The sequence below is a fragment of the Nuphar pumila genome, chromosome 17, assembly GCF_984573655.1.
Source record: "Nuphar pumila chromosome 17, dmNupPumi1.hap1.1, whole genome shotgun sequence".
Taxonomy (NCBI): Eukaryota; Viridiplantae; Streptophyta; class Magnoliopsida; order Nymphaeales; family Nymphaeaceae; genus Nuphar; species Nuphar pumila.
The window spans coordinates 21,932,158-21,951,333 of record NC_143265.1 but is presented as its reverse complement, the minus strand read 5'-3'; the positions used below and the strand labels follow the sequence as shown (position 1 = coordinate 21,951,333).

At 34.8% G+C, this 19,176-nt stretch overlaps 1 protein-coding gene across 1 annotated transcript in view; it reads left to right on the top strand.

The window, feature by feature from the left end:
* The first annotated feature begins 8,900 nt into the window (after positions 1-8,900).
* Positions 8,901-19,176, top strand: part of LOC149811786 (cystinosin homolog) — a 136,831-nt gene continuing 126,555 nt past the window's right edge. Inside the window, exons 1-4 of the mRNA XM_089992925.1 lie at positions 8,901-9,019; positions 9,151-9,283; positions 13,693-13,782; positions 13,871-13,995. Coding sequence (XP_089849051.1) covers positions 8,901-9,019; positions 9,151-9,283; positions 13,693-13,782; positions 13,871-13,995 — 467 coding nt within the window. The remainder of the gene's footprint in view (positions 9,020-9,150; positions 9,284-13,692; positions 13,783-13,870; positions 13,996-19,176) is intronic.

The window sequence follows — 19,176 nt, the reverse complement described above, 5'->3', positions numbered from 1 at the left end:
CTACTTGCCATGAGGTCGAAGAGACTTTACTTGGGTACAAAAAATGAGGCGGATGATTCTGGCTAATACCATAAAAGAACACTAGACTTGTCAAACCACAATGAACATATATAGGCACAAGCACACAATTTTTAATGTGGTTCGATCAAGACAATCTACGACCACAAATAGTCCTCTGTCTTTCTCTTTCTTTCACTCTTGCCTTTTAATGAGAGAGGACCATGTTTATTTATAATATTTTGGCTACACATTTTAGAGGATCCTTTTCTTTACACATTTTAGAGAGAGTGAGAGTCCTCTTTGAATACAAGGATTAAAAACATTATCAAGATATGTCCTCTTTATCAGATCTTCATCGTTAGGTGTTCCAACTTAAGGCGAGACTCCAACATTTCCAGATTTCATATGGGTTGAGACTCCAACATGATTTGGGTCTCTACTAGTTCCAACGTGAGGTGAGACTCTTGAACCATTATCTCTTTGGACTCTTGAATCATTATCTTCACTAACAGTAGTGATTGGTAATGCTTCTTTCTAACTATTAAGTCCACCTCTTAAAACTTTTATGGCATGAGAATTTTCTAAATGAGGTAGGGATGACCAACTGAACATGTTCCTTGGATCTACCAGTCTATCTATACAAGAGGGATGAGAATTATGAGATTTTTGAAACTCACAAATTTAACAGAAAGCTTTTATTTAGGACATGAATAAGTATGTAAGGTACAATAGATTAGGTTATAATTACTTAATAAACTATTTAGCATAGATTAGGTTATAATTAATAAACTATTTAGCAGTATTTATTTCAATATACTTTATATTATCAAGATCAACACAAGAACCCTTGATCTAAAAAGAAAGACTAAAGCCCTGTAATTGGGAGACCTGAATTGAAAGTGATTACGCTTTATCCGCATCTTCTACTGTTTTGGCATCTCCAATACCATATTTCAACACCATTCATAGAAAGATGTTTTTGGCAACTCTGTTCTCCTTATCATATTTTGGCAACATATGGAATGTGTCTTTCTATCCCAATCTAAGGCTTCCATTCCAAGCCTTCAATCAGATGTATGTTATGATTTTCCCCAGTATTGTCTGTTGTTTGGAAGCAATGGTGCTGCCAAAACACTGCATTGGGAATCAAGTTGGCAGTGCCAGCACCACATTCAACACCATCTACAAGTGGATATTTTTGCAACTCTATCCTTAACACCACATTTTGGTGCAAAACCATATTTTGGCAACACATGGAAATGGTGCTTCTATCTCAATGCGAGGTTCTCAAATAAAGCCCACATGACATCAAGAACAAAAACATTAAGCTTTGTTTGAGTGCTTTGCAATAAGGAAGTTAACATGTTTCCATGTATCACCGCAAATGTTGTTGGCCAATATATGGCATTGCTAAAGTTTGGTGTTGTCAAAATGTGATGTGGGAATGAACTATGTGGTTGCCTAAGACATTTTCTTGGGAATAGTCTTCAAATGTGGCGGTAAGAGTTGCCAACTCTATCTCCAAGATAGTATTTTGACAACACCACTACTCCATAACTCTAAACAACAAGAAGTGTTTGGGAAACCACAACACATTATTCAACGCTTACAAACAAAGTATTAATGTCATTTTCATTTTTTCTTTTACACCAAACTACTTATCAATTTTAGTTGATGATATGCGCTATAACTTGACCGACTCTCTCTCTCTCTCTCTCTCTCTCTCTCTCTCTCTATATATATATATATATATATATATATATATATATATATATATATAGAGAGAGAGAGAGAGAGAGAGAGAGAGAAGAACCCCTAATTGGAACTCATGAAGAGAGGCTATTTTGACTCTCATGAATGGGTTCAACCTGATCAAATAGTAGAAACCATCCTTGGATCATAGCTTTTGGACATAGAAATATGTTTTTTTGAGGTATGAAAATTTGGTACTTTGTAGGTGGTTGATTTTTCAATCCTCGTAAAATCTGACATCTATAAGAAAAACATGATCCAAAGGTCAATTTCTACTAAACTTAATAGGTAGATTACACACATATATATAGTGGTTTTGTATCATGTTACCTTATAGTAGTAAACACTTTTGTTCGTGTAGATCTAGCCACCAAATATTAGATCTAACCATAGTTACTGGAAGCGCTTCCATAAAGGGGAAATCAGAAGCACACCTCATTTGAGGGAAGTGTGCTTTTCAATAGTTTCTCAAATCACTTTGATTAAGATTTCCACTCATTTATCTTTTGCTTCCAACTTATTTCTCCATTGCTTCCCCATGTTCTTTGTGTTTCCATGTTTTTTTTGCTTCCTTCTTACTTTCCACTCATTTCCCCTTTCTTTGCCGCCTCGTTTTCTTCACATTTTCTTTTTCGCTTCTACAATCACTTTCAAAATGAATCCCGCTTCATGATTCATACTACTTTTTAACACTGGCTTTTCCATTTTCCAATTTACACATTGCTTCCCATATCAATTTTACTTCCTGGTAACTGTGGGTCAAAATACACAAAGTCTTTGACATTGTTTATTGACTATGTTAGTAGGATTTATCATGGGCATCTCCAGTACACTTATCTTACACCTTATTTCAACTTTCACATGAATTTGAAGCACATTTCTACCAAAAATTTTATTATTATATTAGCATCAGCATTGAACACTTTAGACTAGGTTTTGCCCATACATGTACAGGATTCATTTTTAAGATAGTAAAAAATCAATGCCTCACAATTCTTGAAGGGTGGTTTAAAAATGGTATAAAGACATCATATTTGTCTCAACTTACATAAAAATAGAAATTAGGACATACTGAATTTGATCCAAAGATTTAATTTTTCTTTTGGCATATGTAAATCAAGTGTGTAGTATTGTAATTATGGTGGTATAATACTACAATAGAAATATAGATGCAAACATGTTGGATGAAATATGCTAAATGAAACATGTTAAATGAGTTTGTTAGCTTTTTTGGTGATTTTTTTCGTGATTCCAACCTCATAGATATGTTCAGCAAGGTCAATTTACTAAGAATTGACACCCGGATCATGTGTTTTCGATGAAAAATGATATTTGGAGCTTCAAAATTTTATAACGATTTTGGATTGTTGATTTTTTAAACCTTATAAAAGCTCACTCGTGTTAGATATGAACGCGCCAAGAGCTGATCTCTATAAAATCAAGTAGGCAGATTAAATATGTATAGTTAGAATTAAAAAAAACTCAAAAAAACCATTTACAATGTTCTTATATATATATATATATATATATATATATATATATATATATATATATATATATATATATATATATATATATATATATATATTCCCTACTAAATTCCAACCTCTTAAATTCTAGAAACATGCTAATTGGCGAAGTTGCCTTAAACTAATTCAAATAGCTCTTAGACAGTGTTGGTGCAACCAAACACATGCAAGAATTTTGCAGTTGTGATGGATTACAATATTATAAATAAATAAAAAGTCTTGCACATCAAGCCTGTGATTTGATAGAAATAAGGTCAAATGAATAGCTTCCTAAATCTTATAAAAGCAGAAGCAAGGGTAGTTGAGGCAAAAAAAATTGACTCGTTATAACTTTTTTCTAAATGACAGAATGAGAATATAAATTTGTTTGAGCATTTGTAGGGTTTTATTAAAAAATAAAATGTGTTAATTACATGGCAAGTATGTAATTTTTTAAATTAAATGTACATTGAATTAGGCAACTTTTCATTTTCCACACGTCCTCTCTCTCTCTCTCTCTCTCTCTCTCTCTCTCTCTCTCTCTCTCTCCTTCCTTTATTCTTTTTTCTCTCTCTCTCGCCTTCCTTTATTCTTTTTTTTAGAGGCTAAACGGTTCCTTCTCCCAATTTGAAACGTTTAAAATCAAAAGACACCACTCTCCTCTCCTATAAAATTGCCAAGAATTTCTCATCTTTCTTTTATATGGTATCATGTTAAGAATATTTAGATTACCTATTTACCTTCTTTTTCTTTTCTCCTTTCTCTCATTAGATTAATGGATAAATTTTATGATGTTAACTAAAAGCACGCCATACTCTCTGGTGAGTATACTATTTTTTTCTTTTACCTTTTAAACTTTAAAATGGCATATATCAACATTTTTTAATTTGCTTTTTAATGTGGTAACTAATATTTATTATTTTTTCTAATTTTATTAAACATATTGTGAGCGATATAAAAAAGGTTGTATTTGCTTCACTTTTTTTAGTTGTATGTTTTAAACTAAAATAATATAATTTTTTTAAACATATTTATCTATTTATCATAAAATATTAATTAAAAACATCATGCATGTGGGCCAGCCTTGTGGATGGGCCGTTGAAATATGCATTTATATGTAAAATTTAGAGAGTTAGTTGTAATTTGAGAGATGTTAGGCATTCCTCAATCATATTGCTTCATAGGTGTTTTTCTGCAGTAAACCATTTTATGTGAACTTTGTAATGGTCTACCCTACCTGCTAAACAGAATTTGGATATTTTGCAGGCCTATAATCTAATTCAAGGAGCTGCTGTTAGTCCTTTCCTGTATATTTTTCTTACTTTTCATACTATTAGTTATTATGAACAACCATATGATAGTCAAAGAAATAACCTTTCTATTGGACACATGCTTGCCAAGGCTCTTAGTGAACCATAAGTCTAGCCCCTTGGAACAACCATATGGTCTTTAATTTGTAACAAGAATGTTATTTGTATAAGATGCTTCTTTTTATATTTCAAGATCAATATTATTTGTGTGAGATAATAAAATTACTCTTTTCGTTTAGTTTTATGAATTGCATCTTATCATCACATTTCAATATTGAACTTCTATACGTATTTATATACATCCAATTTTTCTTATTAGTCCATTGCAGGGGCCCGCCTTACTAGTCACTTATAAAGGTGTGCAACCCTTTTCTTTTGTGTAATGGGTCCACCACTTGTGGGATGGATAAGGGGTGGCATCGCATCTAAGATAGCTTTGACAGCAAAAATTCTTGGCAAGCCCCTTGCTTTTGAGCTTGGGCTTGTTAAAACTGGATAAAGCTCGTATATATATATATATATATATATATATATATATATATATATATATATATATATATATAGAGAGAGAGAGAGAGAGAGAGAGAGAGAGAGAGAGAGAGAGAGAGAGAGAGAGAGAGAGCACATATTAGGCTTCATTTTTTGTTCTGCTCCGCTCTGCTCCATAGGTTTTAAGTGTTTTATGATATATTTGAAGCGTTAGATGTATTTAGCATAATTGATTTACTGAGAATCGACTTTTGGATCACGGTTTTTTGATGAAAAAATAAATTTTTACTTGCCTGAAAAAACTGGTACCTCCATAGCCACTGATTTTGGATCACCAGAAAAACCTGTACACAGGTCAAATCCTGGTGATCAAAAAGCTGGTTTCCACTAAACAAAACCTATAGATCACATCTACAGTGTTAGATGTGAAAAAAAAAACTTAAAACTACGATTGTTAAACAGGCCTAATGAGACCTAGCGAAAAAAGAAGCCTAAAGAATGCATTACTCGTATTCGTGTATATATATATATATATATATATATATATATGAAGAGAGAGAGAGAGAGGTCATAACATCACGCCCTTCTTGTCAAATGGGTCGATAGTGCCTGGTGTGTCCGTTCATTTTTTTTTTTACGTCTTTTTGGCCTTTATGACATGACCGGGCCACTGCTAAATGCCATTTTTTACAAAAAAAAAAAAATAATGTTCTGCCACTGATCTTGCACGATCAGCCGCGAAAAAGCATCTTATTTTCATCAGATGCTTCGTGTGTTTCACGATAGACTCATCATATATATATATATGAAAATGAAAACCTACAAAATCCGTACAGTGTTAAATGAAACATGCTATTGAATCTTAGTGTTTTTTCTAAATTCTGACTATACAAATGTGATATATATGCTTGTTTTTATAGGAATCAGCATGGATTAGGTTTATATAAGGTTTTAAAAATCAACAGCCTACAACTTTTATTTACTTTTGAGGCTCTAAATACTATTTTTTTATCCAAAATGCATGATCTATGTATCGATTTCTAGTAAATCAATCATGTTGAACACATTCATGAGCTTAGAATTTTGAAAAATACACCAAAAATCCTATATCATGTTTTATTTAGCACGATGCTCATTTTGTAGGTTTATATATATGAGTGTGTGCAAGCCTGTAAATGAAATATGCTAAATGAGTTTTTTTTTAGAATCCTAAAAAAACCCAAGAAAGTAAAAAAAAAAACCATTTAACATGCTTCAATTAGAATGTTTATATATATATATATATATATATATATATATAGAGAGAGAGAGAGAGAGAGAAATGGGTTCGTGCTAAATGGTTTTGTTTGCTCTTCAAATGTTTCTTTTGTAGTTCCCACCTCATAAATGTGTTGGGCATGGTCGATGCACGAGGAATCCACAATCCACACCTGGATTATGTGTTTTTGATGAAAAAAATGATATTTGTAGTCTAAAAATTTATAAAGATTGTAGACTGTTGATTTTTTGAACATTATAAAAACCCACCCATGTGTAAGAATTGAATACTTTTAAGACTTAATCCCTATAAAATCAAGTACATAGATCACATATGTATGCACAGAATTTTAAAAATAAAACAAAAAAAAACTGAAAAACTCATTTAGCATGTACCCATTACTCTCTCTCTATATATATATATATATATGTATGCTAAATAAAATATGCAAAATAAAACGTGCTAAATGGTTTTTCTACTCTTCTGGTGTTTTTTATGCCATAAATGTGTTGGGCATGGTCAATTTAGGAGGAATCCATACCTAACCTATATCATGTGTTTTCCATGAAAAAAATGATATTTGGAGCCTTGAAATTTTACAAAGATTTTGGACCGTTGATTTTTCAAACATTTTTTAAAAAGCCATCCATCTGTGGGAATCGAACACTTCAAGAGATGATCCCTATAAAATCAAGTACATAGATCACATACATCTGTATGGTCAAAATTTAAAAATAAAACAAAAATTCTGAAAAACTGCACGTTTCATTTAGCACGTGCCCATTACTCTCTCTCTCTCTATCTATCTATCTCTCTCTCTCTCTCTCTCTCTCTCTCTATATATATATATATATATATATATATATATAACCTATCTTCGCAACCAACAGAAAAACTAAAATCCCACCTAAACGGTAGGACATTTAACTATACATATACCGGATCAACCGAACAAATCAAACAGGCTGCCTCTGATTACTAGCTTTCCCACGAAAGAGGAAATTTGCTATTAATTTATTGTCATATGTGGAAACATTTAGCCACCCACTCACTCACGCCCCTATAAGTGGGTAGATGAGCGGGTGGGAGACAAGCATTGGTTGGTGCAAAAAGGATCCATTCCTTTGACATAGAATAGGTTCCATCCTATGTCAATCTGGACGGCTAGGATTAGTCCACATCCAGGTGAAAATGTAGACCAATCTTTGCTGTTGATTGGATTGCTAGGGTTGGATGCATGATGGAACCCATCCTATGTCAAAGGGCTTGATCTGGACTCTTGGTTGTGTCTGTGTATAAGGCAGACAAATATGATCTGCTTTAAGCCTTACATCCAGATCTCAACCTTTCACAATTGCAAAATATTTTTAAAATATCGATTGTTACATTAAAATGGTTTAGCTCGTGCAAAGCTGAGCATACTAAGCTTCCTCAAGCTTGACTCAACCTGAGCTTGAATAAGACAGTTCAAGCTTGATATAGCTCAACTTGAATGTGGCTCACATGTGGCATGCTGACCTCAAGCAGCCTAGGCTCCACTGAAGCCCGGTTTGAACGTGGCTCACGTACCGTGATGTGCTAAGCTCAAGCAGCCCAGGCTCCACTGAAGCCCGGCTCATGTGCATAGAAAAAGAAGAGTAGCGAGTAACAAAAGAGCAGGAATTAAATGCAAAACTTTTCAATACCAATTTGCCAAAACTGCACTATACTACGGTTCGTTGATAATTTGTCAAGAGAAGCTATGAAGACATGTTCAGCAACCTGTGTAAAATTATTAATTTTTTTTTCTACAAAGCTCTCACATTTGGCTAACTACAAAGCTCTCACATTATTAAAATTATTCAGCTCATTTTAGTTTGTATAAACCCATTAAGTAGTATTAATTATGCCTTAAGTATATTTCATATCACAAAATAGTGTAAAATAAATAGTCCAGTTGTTTGGCTTTCAAGCAATAGTTATAGAGTTCATTTCATCATTGAAACCATGTTTTTTTACTAAAATGAGTCTATACATTTAGAGTTCAAACTCTATCACTTCTTGCTTTGAAACAGCTTTGGCTTAACTCCTAGTAAAAGTCAGCCAAAATTGAATACTTAATGTTCGGCTCGTTGACCAGCCTGATTTGAGAACTTTTGCAGCATAAGGACTACAGTTTATAAAGAAAGACACTATAATGAAACCATAAGATGAACTATTTTCCAAAATGGTGAAAGTAACCAGCGCAACTTCCGTGCAAACAAATTAGGAGTTGAGCTTTTCTTAGCAAAACCAACAAACTATAGGATTCTGTTGCCAAAATCCCCTGTTTGCTGAGATGAAGACGTGCGGGCATTGGGGACATTTATTGTGTATTACGTGTCCATGCATGACTTGCGACACAGCGCCAGAGAGGAGGTTGATGCGAATGGACGTGCCTGCTTTTGGCAACTAGCTCAAAAGTTGCCTTTGATGGGCGTGCCGTGTGAATCTTCCTCAGATTCTGGGCAGGTTCAAACGATATTTGAACCTCAAAATGCCTCGTTTCTATTACGCCACCCTCTGGTTGCCCACCATTGCCAACCAGCGAGAGAGAGAGAGAGAATGTCTTCCTGGCACTCCTTTGCTCTGGAGGTGACATACCAAGTTCTTGGATGGGTGGCTTTCTGCTCTTGGTCCCTTAGTTTCTACCCTCAAGCCTTCCTCAATTACCACAGGAAAAGGTGTCACCTTTCTTTTCTTTCAAACCTTCTTTCTTTCTTATTATTGTTAGTAATATGCACAAAACCCATCATTTTTTGTTTCCTTTTCTCTTTGTTTCTCTCTCATGGTTGTGTAATGTCTGCTTCTTTAGCGTGGTGGGACTGAATTTCGATTTCCTGGTGCTCAATTTGACGAAGCATACGGCTTATCTCATCTACAATGCATCTCTATACTTCAGCCCTACAGTTCAGCATCAATATCATAAGAAATATGGGCACAATGAAGTATGATCTGTCCTCACTGTCTTTCTTTTCTTTTCATTTTTCAGATTTAGTTTCCGAGTAGTTGAACTTTGTCAATTTTTGCTTGGGAATTTTTTATTGATTCTATTTATGTTGGTTTATTGGCGAAAAGACTAAAAGGAATGTAGACCACCTTGGTTTGAAGGTGGAGGATTCAGTGACATGAGTTATGGTATACGTGTTTAATGCGCAGAAATATATGAATTACTTAATATTTGCATATACTACATTAATTGAATTGCCAAGATGGTGATTAATGGATTTTTTATTTTTTATTTATGGATGAATTTGTTTTCTGTTTTGATAGTAAATGTGCTGAGTGCATCATGTAAAGCGTGGGAGAAGATTGAGAGAAAGAAGCATTTGATTTGCTCTTTTTTGCTTTGTGAGTTCCTTTGGGGCCTCTATATACATGGAAGCAATCATGTGGAAAAGCCATATTTTTGCTATTTGTTTGTGAGATCCTTTTTTTTTTTGGATAATCCAAGGAAACACACCCATCACCGACCACACATTGGCTGCCCTCCGGTTGGTAAAACCCTTGAGGCCCCGTCCACTGGGGAGTACACCGAGTTTCGACCTTGCGGCAAGGGATGCCACCATGGATTTCGAACTTGTGATGCCCTGTCAACTTGGTGACATTCACAAGTTGCCCCTACTAGATGAGTGGAGCCTTTGTGGGCATTTGTGAGATCCTTACTAATATGAAGAAGTGTGGGTTGGCCCAAGGTTGCCAAACTAGGAAGCGGGAAGCGGGAAGCGGGAAGCGGGAAGCGAGGAATTTTAAAATTTATACGAAGCGGGAAACACAGTTTCAATTTAAAAGAAAAATATGAATAAAAAATGAAGCAATATGGAATAAAAAAAGAAACAAATAAAAACTAAAATAAAATTGATCATTCTTATATTTTATGATTTTTCTGTAAAAGAGTTAAATTTTTTGTTAAAATCTAACAATGATGGTTACCAATTTAAAGAAAGTACATGGAAAATGAGTGAAAGCGTGAGAGAAAATACATGAAAAAGATGAGAAGAAATGTGAGAAAAGTATATAGTATGCATAGACCATGTGTATGAGAAGCATAAAAGAAGCGTGGGGGAATCGAGCTTCCCATGAAGTTTCAGAAGCGAGGAGTATCGAGCTTCCGAAGCGAGTTTTCGGGAAGCGAGTTTCCCACTTACCTAAGAAGCTTCCGGTAACTCTGGGTTGGCCTGAATGATGTATAAATGACAATTAGCAAGAGTGATCTTGTTTGGATATGTCTAAATGTCTGTTTCAAATGAGCTATTTTTTTTATTTGTTCAGTATATAGTAGTTGACACAATTATTAGTTGGACATTTTTTTTGCACGCCCATGCTACATTTCTTTATTACCCAGATGGTCTTTTCAGTTGTGATTTCTGGCTTATGAACAAGCATCCTATAATTCAATTGAATTGTGTTGTTTCATTGAAGAACCATTGGTGGGCAAAGCTAGGTCTTCCAAAGACGTAAGAAACAGATGCCATTTGTCAGCAAATTGAATTTGGATCTTTGGCTCATACTAGGTATTTCTTTGAAAATCTTTGGCTTAAGATCCTCAAAAATCTTTATGGTTTTAGGTAAGTTGGAAAAGAAGCAGTTATGCTAGTTGCAGATGTGGATATCAAGAATCTGATGCCAAAATTGGATTCAAATGAAACCCGAGGAGCAGGTGGTGGGACATTAGTAGTGATAATAGAGAAATATTTTCAGGAAAGCCATGAGGACGAAGACAATAGAAACAGAGATTAGATTTAGACCAACTTTGGATGCAAATCATAAGTCACATTCAACAATGGTACTTGGTGAGTCCAAATGCCAAGGTCATTTGCATTGACAAACCCAATCGCCGAATGCAGATATCAAAATCTCTCAAATATTAGAAAATACAACTTTAAGAATAATAAAATATATAAAAATATGGAAGATACAGGCTAATGAAAGGTAGATACATAGGAGGATAAAAAGTTACAACAGGACAAGGTCATAGATACGATAAATTTTTATATAATGATAAACAGAAAAGAAGTAATTTAGTCAAGATCAGAGAGAGGAAAGTTAGAGACATTTACCATGCAAGGTCTATTGAAGATAAAGACCAACAATGCTTGGTAAAGGGAAATCAAACTAAACATAGATGGATAGAATATTTTCTTTGTTAAATGAAAAATGAGAAATGAAGTTGATCAAGAGGGAGAGTTTAATTAGAGGATGATCTACAGTTACAGACAAAAAGATGAAACAACAATATAAAAAATATGAAAAGATTTATTGTATTAGGTTTAGATGATATTTGTGGACTTGGTGGGTAAAATGAGAATTCATGGTTAACTGAATTGTCATAATATTTCAACTATATGAAAAATGACCAATGATTGTAGGAAAAGCATCATAGTATCTGCATGGGAGAAAGAGGAAGATCTGACACTATACCAACCATAGAGGCAATATTTATGATAAACATATTTTTGAGAGGAGAGATTTGCATATGGTTCTTATTGATTAGGAGAAAGCTTATGGCAATGTTTTGAGGGAGCTAATCTAGAAAAAAAATTGATGTAGGTAAAATGTAAATTTTTATGCACATGATGGAGCTAAGACTGCTTTGATTGCTACATTGAGCTAATTTTGAGTTTAGGTTAGGCTGCAGCAAGATTTTGCTAAAAACCCAACTTCTCTTTTTGGCATTTCACATATTTATAAAATGTGTGCCTTTCAAATATTAATTTCATAGGACATAAGAGTTATGCTAATATGTGTAACATCTGCAAGGAAACATATTTTGTCACTGTCTTACAGAATGATCAGATGCAATCTTTATGTTCACCTTATCCTCTTCTATGTATGGGTGGGCATTTGGTACAGGTTAGATAATCCAGTTCAGGTTATGCTTGTTTCTCTCTAACTTTTCACCACTTCTTTGTTGGGTTCTGTTACATGTGTTCACAAAAACATATACTTCTTCATAATAATGAGGTGAACAAGAGAATGCTCATATGGTATAAGGAGCATTCTTCTATTGCTTGGATAGGAAGTTGGTACATGTTTGGTTGCTGCAGTTCAGACCAAGTTTGCTTTCCTCTAATACTTTATTATGGCATTGCCAATAGGGGCTTGTGAAGGTTCCATGATTTCTGCCTTGACAAAATGATTACTGCATCTTCACATAATGGGGTCTACAAGAGAATGCTAATCATATATAGCAGGAGGATTCTTACTTACGTATATTATATGGATCCTAACTATTAGCTAGTTCATCAGACATTCACATTGATTGCAGTCAAGCTGGGGCTTAAATACAGGCTCAGCAGTATTGGCTCAAGGTCTAAATGGATTGAGCTCCAGCTGGCCTTGGCCTAACCTAAACTCTGCAGTCTTTATATAAGAACTTGCAAGTACAACCACAAAAATGAGAAGCCTTTGGAAAGGATGCCAAGAACATCAAATAAGGAAAATGTTGAACCTCCTGTTTTATTAACTGGCATACCTTAAGTCTATGTATTTGTCCGTACATGATATGATGCATCTTAGGCCGAGTGCTTCTGTATACTGAAGTAGGTGCTGATTGATAATTCTTCTAAGTTTTTTTTTCTCTAGTTGAAATTGGGTTGCGTATTCCACAACCTTCCATTTTGGAATTTTAGGGCATGGCCTATTGACAAAGATTTATGAAGAAATGAAAGTGGTATACTCTATTAGCTCATTGACGGCAGCTACCATTGTGCTAGTCCTGTATTGTGGTTCTTGTTAATATAATATATGATCTCCATCTAGCTCTTTTGGCAATGAGAGCACCACATATATTGCCAGGACTAGTACCTGGTCATAAGCACATCAAGTATATGTAAAATTTGCCACCATGTGGACGATCCATATTTCAATGCACTGATCACTTTAACCTGTATGCCTTGGTGGTTTCAGCTAGATGGCTTCTTTATGAAGTCTCTTCTATCTTGTTGCTTCTATTGTAAGATGGGATTCTTAGTAGAACCTCAAGTGACTGGTGTTTATGAAGTTCTTTTGAGCTTGTGCATGTTGAGGGTTTAGTATGGAATATACCATAGTTGATTTGTATGAGAGCAGGTTGGCAAAGTGAACATACTTCTGATGATAACTGTGTATCGTGAGTCCTAAACGTTGTGTGAATGATAGTTATTTTTTGATGTAATGTATAGCTAGGGGAAATTTGGTGTGATTTTCTTTCTTGTTCAAGTTCATGAAATTTGTTTTCACTTTAAATTGCTTTTGTGATGCTTTTATGCACTTCATGTATTCAAGAACATATTGCAATTTATACTATTAAATTTGATGGCATTGGTGTTTGCATCATGTAATCAGCTAACTGTTGCTTTTCTTGACTATCCTGCAGATGATACCAGTGGCTCCAAATGATGTAGCATTTTCAGTACATGCAGTTCTTCTGACAGGATTTACTGTTTTCCAAGTTCTCATCTATGAAGTAAATTGAGTTGATTGAAGTATCATCTTCTTATCATGTCCTTAATACCAATGTGTTCACGCATGTCTTTTTTTTTCTTATTGCACAGCGAGGTGGTCAAAGAGTTTCAAAAATTTGTATTGCAATTACTATTGTTGCATGGGTCTTTGCTGCAGTCTGCTTTGTAGTGGCATTGCGAAACCATTCTTGGCTATGGCTTGTCAACATGTTCAAGTGAGTAGATGACAAACATACAAGTAATTTTCCACTTCTTAAAGCTTTAAAAGTGATTCTAAAGTTTGGTCAAGTGGGATGTATCTGCTTGAAAGCTATTCACTGACGTTCAATAAAGTTGGACTAGTTTGTACACGGAAAACTCTCCAGGGAATTGTGAAAAACTCTATAAAGAGAGTATGTGTATACAAACACAATACTTGAAACAAGAAATGTGCACAAAGGCACAAGGAGAACTCTCACAAGTGCACAACGGCACTGATACACATGCACAAAAGCATAAAAATAAAGAACTTCTTTATTGAATGTTAAAGAGCTTTAAAAAAGCTTGAGAAAAACTAAAGGGGGAGCACCCCTATTTATACAAGTGGGAGTCCATGGAGGGGCTCCCAATATGATCGTTGGGACCCCTCCAACGGTCATAATCAGGACCATTGGAGGGCCCAACGATCATATCGTGTGGGCCCCTCCATGTGCAAAAAGAAAAAAGAATAAAAAAAGAAAAATTACATACATATTCTATAAAAAAGAATATGCATAAATCGAGGTGAAAAGACTGATTTGCCCTTATCGAGTATATATATATATATATATCTTGTATATATATATCTTGTATATATATATAAAAGATACGATACATTTTAACACCCCCCCCCTCAAACTTAGGGTGTTATAACTGAAAGTTTGCCAAGGAGAAAGTTAAATCTTGGAGAACACAACGCCTTGGTGAAGAAGTCTGTCAATTGATATTCTGATGTTACATAAGGGACATCTATAATTCTTCTTAAATATTCTTCACGAATATAGTGGCAGTCCATCTCAATATGCTTCGTGCACTCATGAAATGTGTGATTTTTGGCAATGTAGATTGCACTTTTATTATCACAACAAAGTTTTGTGGGCCCTTGAACTCGTATATTCATATCTTCCAGCAGTCTTCGAATCCAAACAATTTCCATGTTTGTGGTTGTCATGGCTCTATGCTTAGCTTCGGTGGATGAGAGAGATACTTTTTGTTATTTCTTGCATCTTCAGGAAACTAAGGATTCTCCTAAAAAAATGCAAAAACCAATGGTGGAGTGACGGTTATTTGGGTCACCTCTCCAATCAGAGTCAGTATAAATAATTAAACTTAATTCAGAAGAAGATAAAAATATCCCTTTGTTTATGGTTCCTTTTATGTATCTGACAATTCAGAGAATGACGCTCATATGTATTGTAGTAGGGGCATGTTGAAATTGACTCGCAACATGCACTGCATGATAGATATCATGTCTGGTAATGCTGAGATATGTTAATGATCCAACTGGTTGTCTGTAAGGGGTGGGATCTTTTAGAAGAATTCCATCATCAATCTTCATCTTTGAACCTATTATTTCAGGAGTCTCGCAGACCTTGTCATCTGTGATTCCTGATCTGTCAATAATCTCATGAGCAAGTTTAGTTTTGGATAAAAAAATAGCCTCTGTGAGAATAGACAACCTCAATTTCCCAAAAATATGTCAGAAATCCTAAGTCTGACATTTCAAATTTTGTTGTCAATGTGGATTTAATGTTTTTGATTCCTTTTGTATCATCACTTGTTATCAACATGTCATCAACATATAATAACAATATAACAATTCCTGCATCAGATTTCTCGACAAACAATGCAGTGTTAGTATAACATGAAGAAAAATCATTTTCTAACATTACATTGTTAAATCTATCATACTAAGCCTTGGGAGCTTGTTTCAAACCATAAAGAGCTTTTCGAAGACAGAGAACTTTACTTTTAGGGATTTTCGTACCTGGTAGAGCATCTATATAGACTTCTTTATTAAGATTCCCATTTAAAAAGACATTTTTGACGTTCATTTGAGAAATATTTTATTTTTTAATTGAAGCAATGATGATGAGACATCTGATAGTGACCATACGTGCTACTGGAGCAAATGTCTCTTCATAGTCAATCTCATATTCTTGACTATACCCTTTAGCTACTAAACGAGCTTTATATCTTTCAAGAGATCCATCACTCTTGGTTTTGACTTTGAATACCCATCTGCATCCTATTGTTTTCTTTCCATTAGGAAGGGTTTGAAATTCCCATGTGTTAGCTTTCCTAAGGGCTTTGAGATTATTCTCCGTGGCTTCTCTCCATTCGACACACTTTTTGGCTTCCTCGCAGTTTTTTGGTTCAAAATATGAATGAATGGCACTAAGGCAAGCTTGATATTTAGGTGAGAATGAATCAAAGGATACGAATCTAGAGGGAATTTTCCTGGTTATTTTCGTTTATATGGAGGTAGATTCACTGGGTTCACTATATTGTTCAATCACACTTCTAAAAGTACCTCTATCTCTATGTATATAAGTTATAGGATCTCTAGAAGTCCTTCCTTCTTGATGATGGGTAGTAGAGAGGTTGGAAACTTGGAATCATTGTTGTTTTCATCTAATTCATTATCACTATTACATGTTAATTCATCATCACTAGAAATATCATCATCTCTAGACAATAAGTCAAATAGAAAGGAGTAGTCGACTTTTTCTAAATGCGGTTCATTTTTTTCGAAACCACTATCATTTTTCAAAAACGTCATATTCCTTGAGACATATAATTTATCATTCTTAGTATCATAACATCGAAACCCTTTTTGTGTTTCAGAATAACCAAGAAAAACACAAGGTATGGCTTTTGGTGAGAGTTTATCATTTTTGTCTGTAAGAACAAAACATTTACATCCAAAAATTCTTAATCTATTATAATCGGGTTCTTTTTGATATAATACTTAAAAAGGAGAAATTTTATTTAAATTTTTTGATGGAAGTTGATTAATAAGGTAAACGAATGCAAGAGCCGCCTCGGCTCAAAAACTTTTTGGAATGCTTTGGGATATAAGTAAGGTTCTAGTGGTTTCAATGATATGCCTATGCTTTCTTTCGGCCAATCCATTTTGTTGTTGGGTTTTAGGACATGATCTTGTTAAATTGTATTACGAAACCTTGTAATCCTATATATTTTACATATATAAAGGATACAACAACAACTACTACGCCTTCATCCCAAAACAATTGGGGTCGGCGATATGAACCAAAAAAGAAAATCATTCTAGGTCTTCCACATGAATCCTTCTCCTCCAATCATTTCTATCCAATGTCATGTCCTCGGTGAGGTTCAAAGCATTCATATCCTTTCCTATCACCTCCATCCATGTCTTCCTAGGCCTACCCCGACCTCTTTTAACTAATATATTTTCCCATTTCTCCATCCTTCTAACTGGAGCATCATTAGGCCTTCGCCGAATATGTCAAAACCACCGTAAACGATTCTCTCTCATCTTATTTTCAATGGGTGCAACGCCTACCTTCTTACGTATCTCCTCGTTCCGAATCTTATCTTTTATTGTATTTCCACACATCCATCTCAGCATACGCATCTCAGCTACACTCATTTTTTGAATATGATGTCTCTTGGCAGCCCCAACATTCCGTACCATATAGTAAAGCGGGCCTAATAGTCGTCCTATAAAACTTTTCCTTCAACCGCAATGGCATTTTACGATCGCACAATACTCCAGTTGCACTTTTCCATTTCATCCACCCAACCTTTATCCTATGATTTACATCTCCATCAATTTCTCCATACTTTTGAATGATAGATCCCAAATATTTGAAACAATCATCCACCGGTATTTCTTGCTCACCATCACTCCCATCACTACTTCGTGGCTTACTAAACCGACATTCCATGTATTCTGTCTTACTCTTACTCAACTTAAAACTTCTTGCTTCCAATGTCTATCTCCATAATTCTAACTTAGCATTAACCCCAGCTCTAGACTCATCAATCAAAACAATATCATCAGCAAACAACATACACCACGGCACATTTTCTTGAATTGATCTTGTAAGCTCATCTATCACTATAGCAAATAGGAAAGGGCTTAAAGCAGATCCTTGATGTAACCCAACCGTTATAGGAAAATTGGTTGTCACCCCTCCACAAGTGCGGACATTGGTTACTACTCCTTCATACATATCCTTAATTATACTAATGTACTTGAGAGAAACACCTTTCTTCATCATTGTCCATCAGAGAACGTCACTAGGTACTCTATCATATGCCTTCTCCAAATCAATAAAAACCATATGCAAATCTTTGTTCCTCTCTCTATTTCTCTCAATAAGTTGTCTAAGAAGATGTATGGCTTCCATAGTTGATCTTCCAGGCATAAAACCAAATTGATTCTCCGATATCATGACAATCTTCCTCAACCTAGACTCAATCACCCTCTCCCAAAGTTTCATAGTATGACTCATGAGTTTTATACCACGATAGTTTGTGCAATCTTGTATATCACCCTTATTCTTATATAGAGGCACCAAAGTACTCTTCCTCCACTCATTAGGCATCTTATTTGTCCGCCAAATCTTGTTAAAAAGATTTGTCAACCATTCTAAACCTTTCTCTTCCAAGCATTTTCAAGCCTCGATAGGTATACCATCTGGGACAACTGCCCTTCTTGATTTCATTTTCTTCAAAGCCTCTGCAATTTCTTTCTTTTGAATCTTGTGCATGAAGTCACGATTCATCTCATGAAAAGGAATGGACAAGTCTCCAGGATCTTGAGCATGACTTTCATTAAATAGCTTATCAAAATAATCTTTCTATCTCTCTTTAATCTCCTCGTCTTTGACTAAAACCCTTTGTGTTTCATCTTATATATATATATATATGTGTATTATCCATTTATATATGTAAAATATATATTTCCTTATTTTAGTCATAGGTGTAGTTTAGTCATTTCCACTGTTTTACGCATATTCACTTTATGAATGTGATTGTAATTATTTTTTATTCTTTCTTTTCTTTTATTTTTATTTCTTTTCATTTAAGTACCAAAAGGTACCTTGGGGGGCCACTCAAATAGAAGTTGGCCCCCTCCAATGGTCACATTTGTGACTGTTGGAGGGGCTCCAACGTCTATGAGTGGAGCCCCTCCAAGGCTCCTTTATTGTTGTTATAAATAGGGGATCTCCCATTTGTATTTCTTAAGGCTTTGAGTCAAAGCCCAAGTGTTCTTCAATAAAGCTTTTATTCTTTTATGCCTTCTCACATTTGTGAGATTCAGTGAGTTGTGCTTTTGTGCATAAGTGTTCTATGAGTGCTTATTGTGCATGTGTGCATGTGCTTGT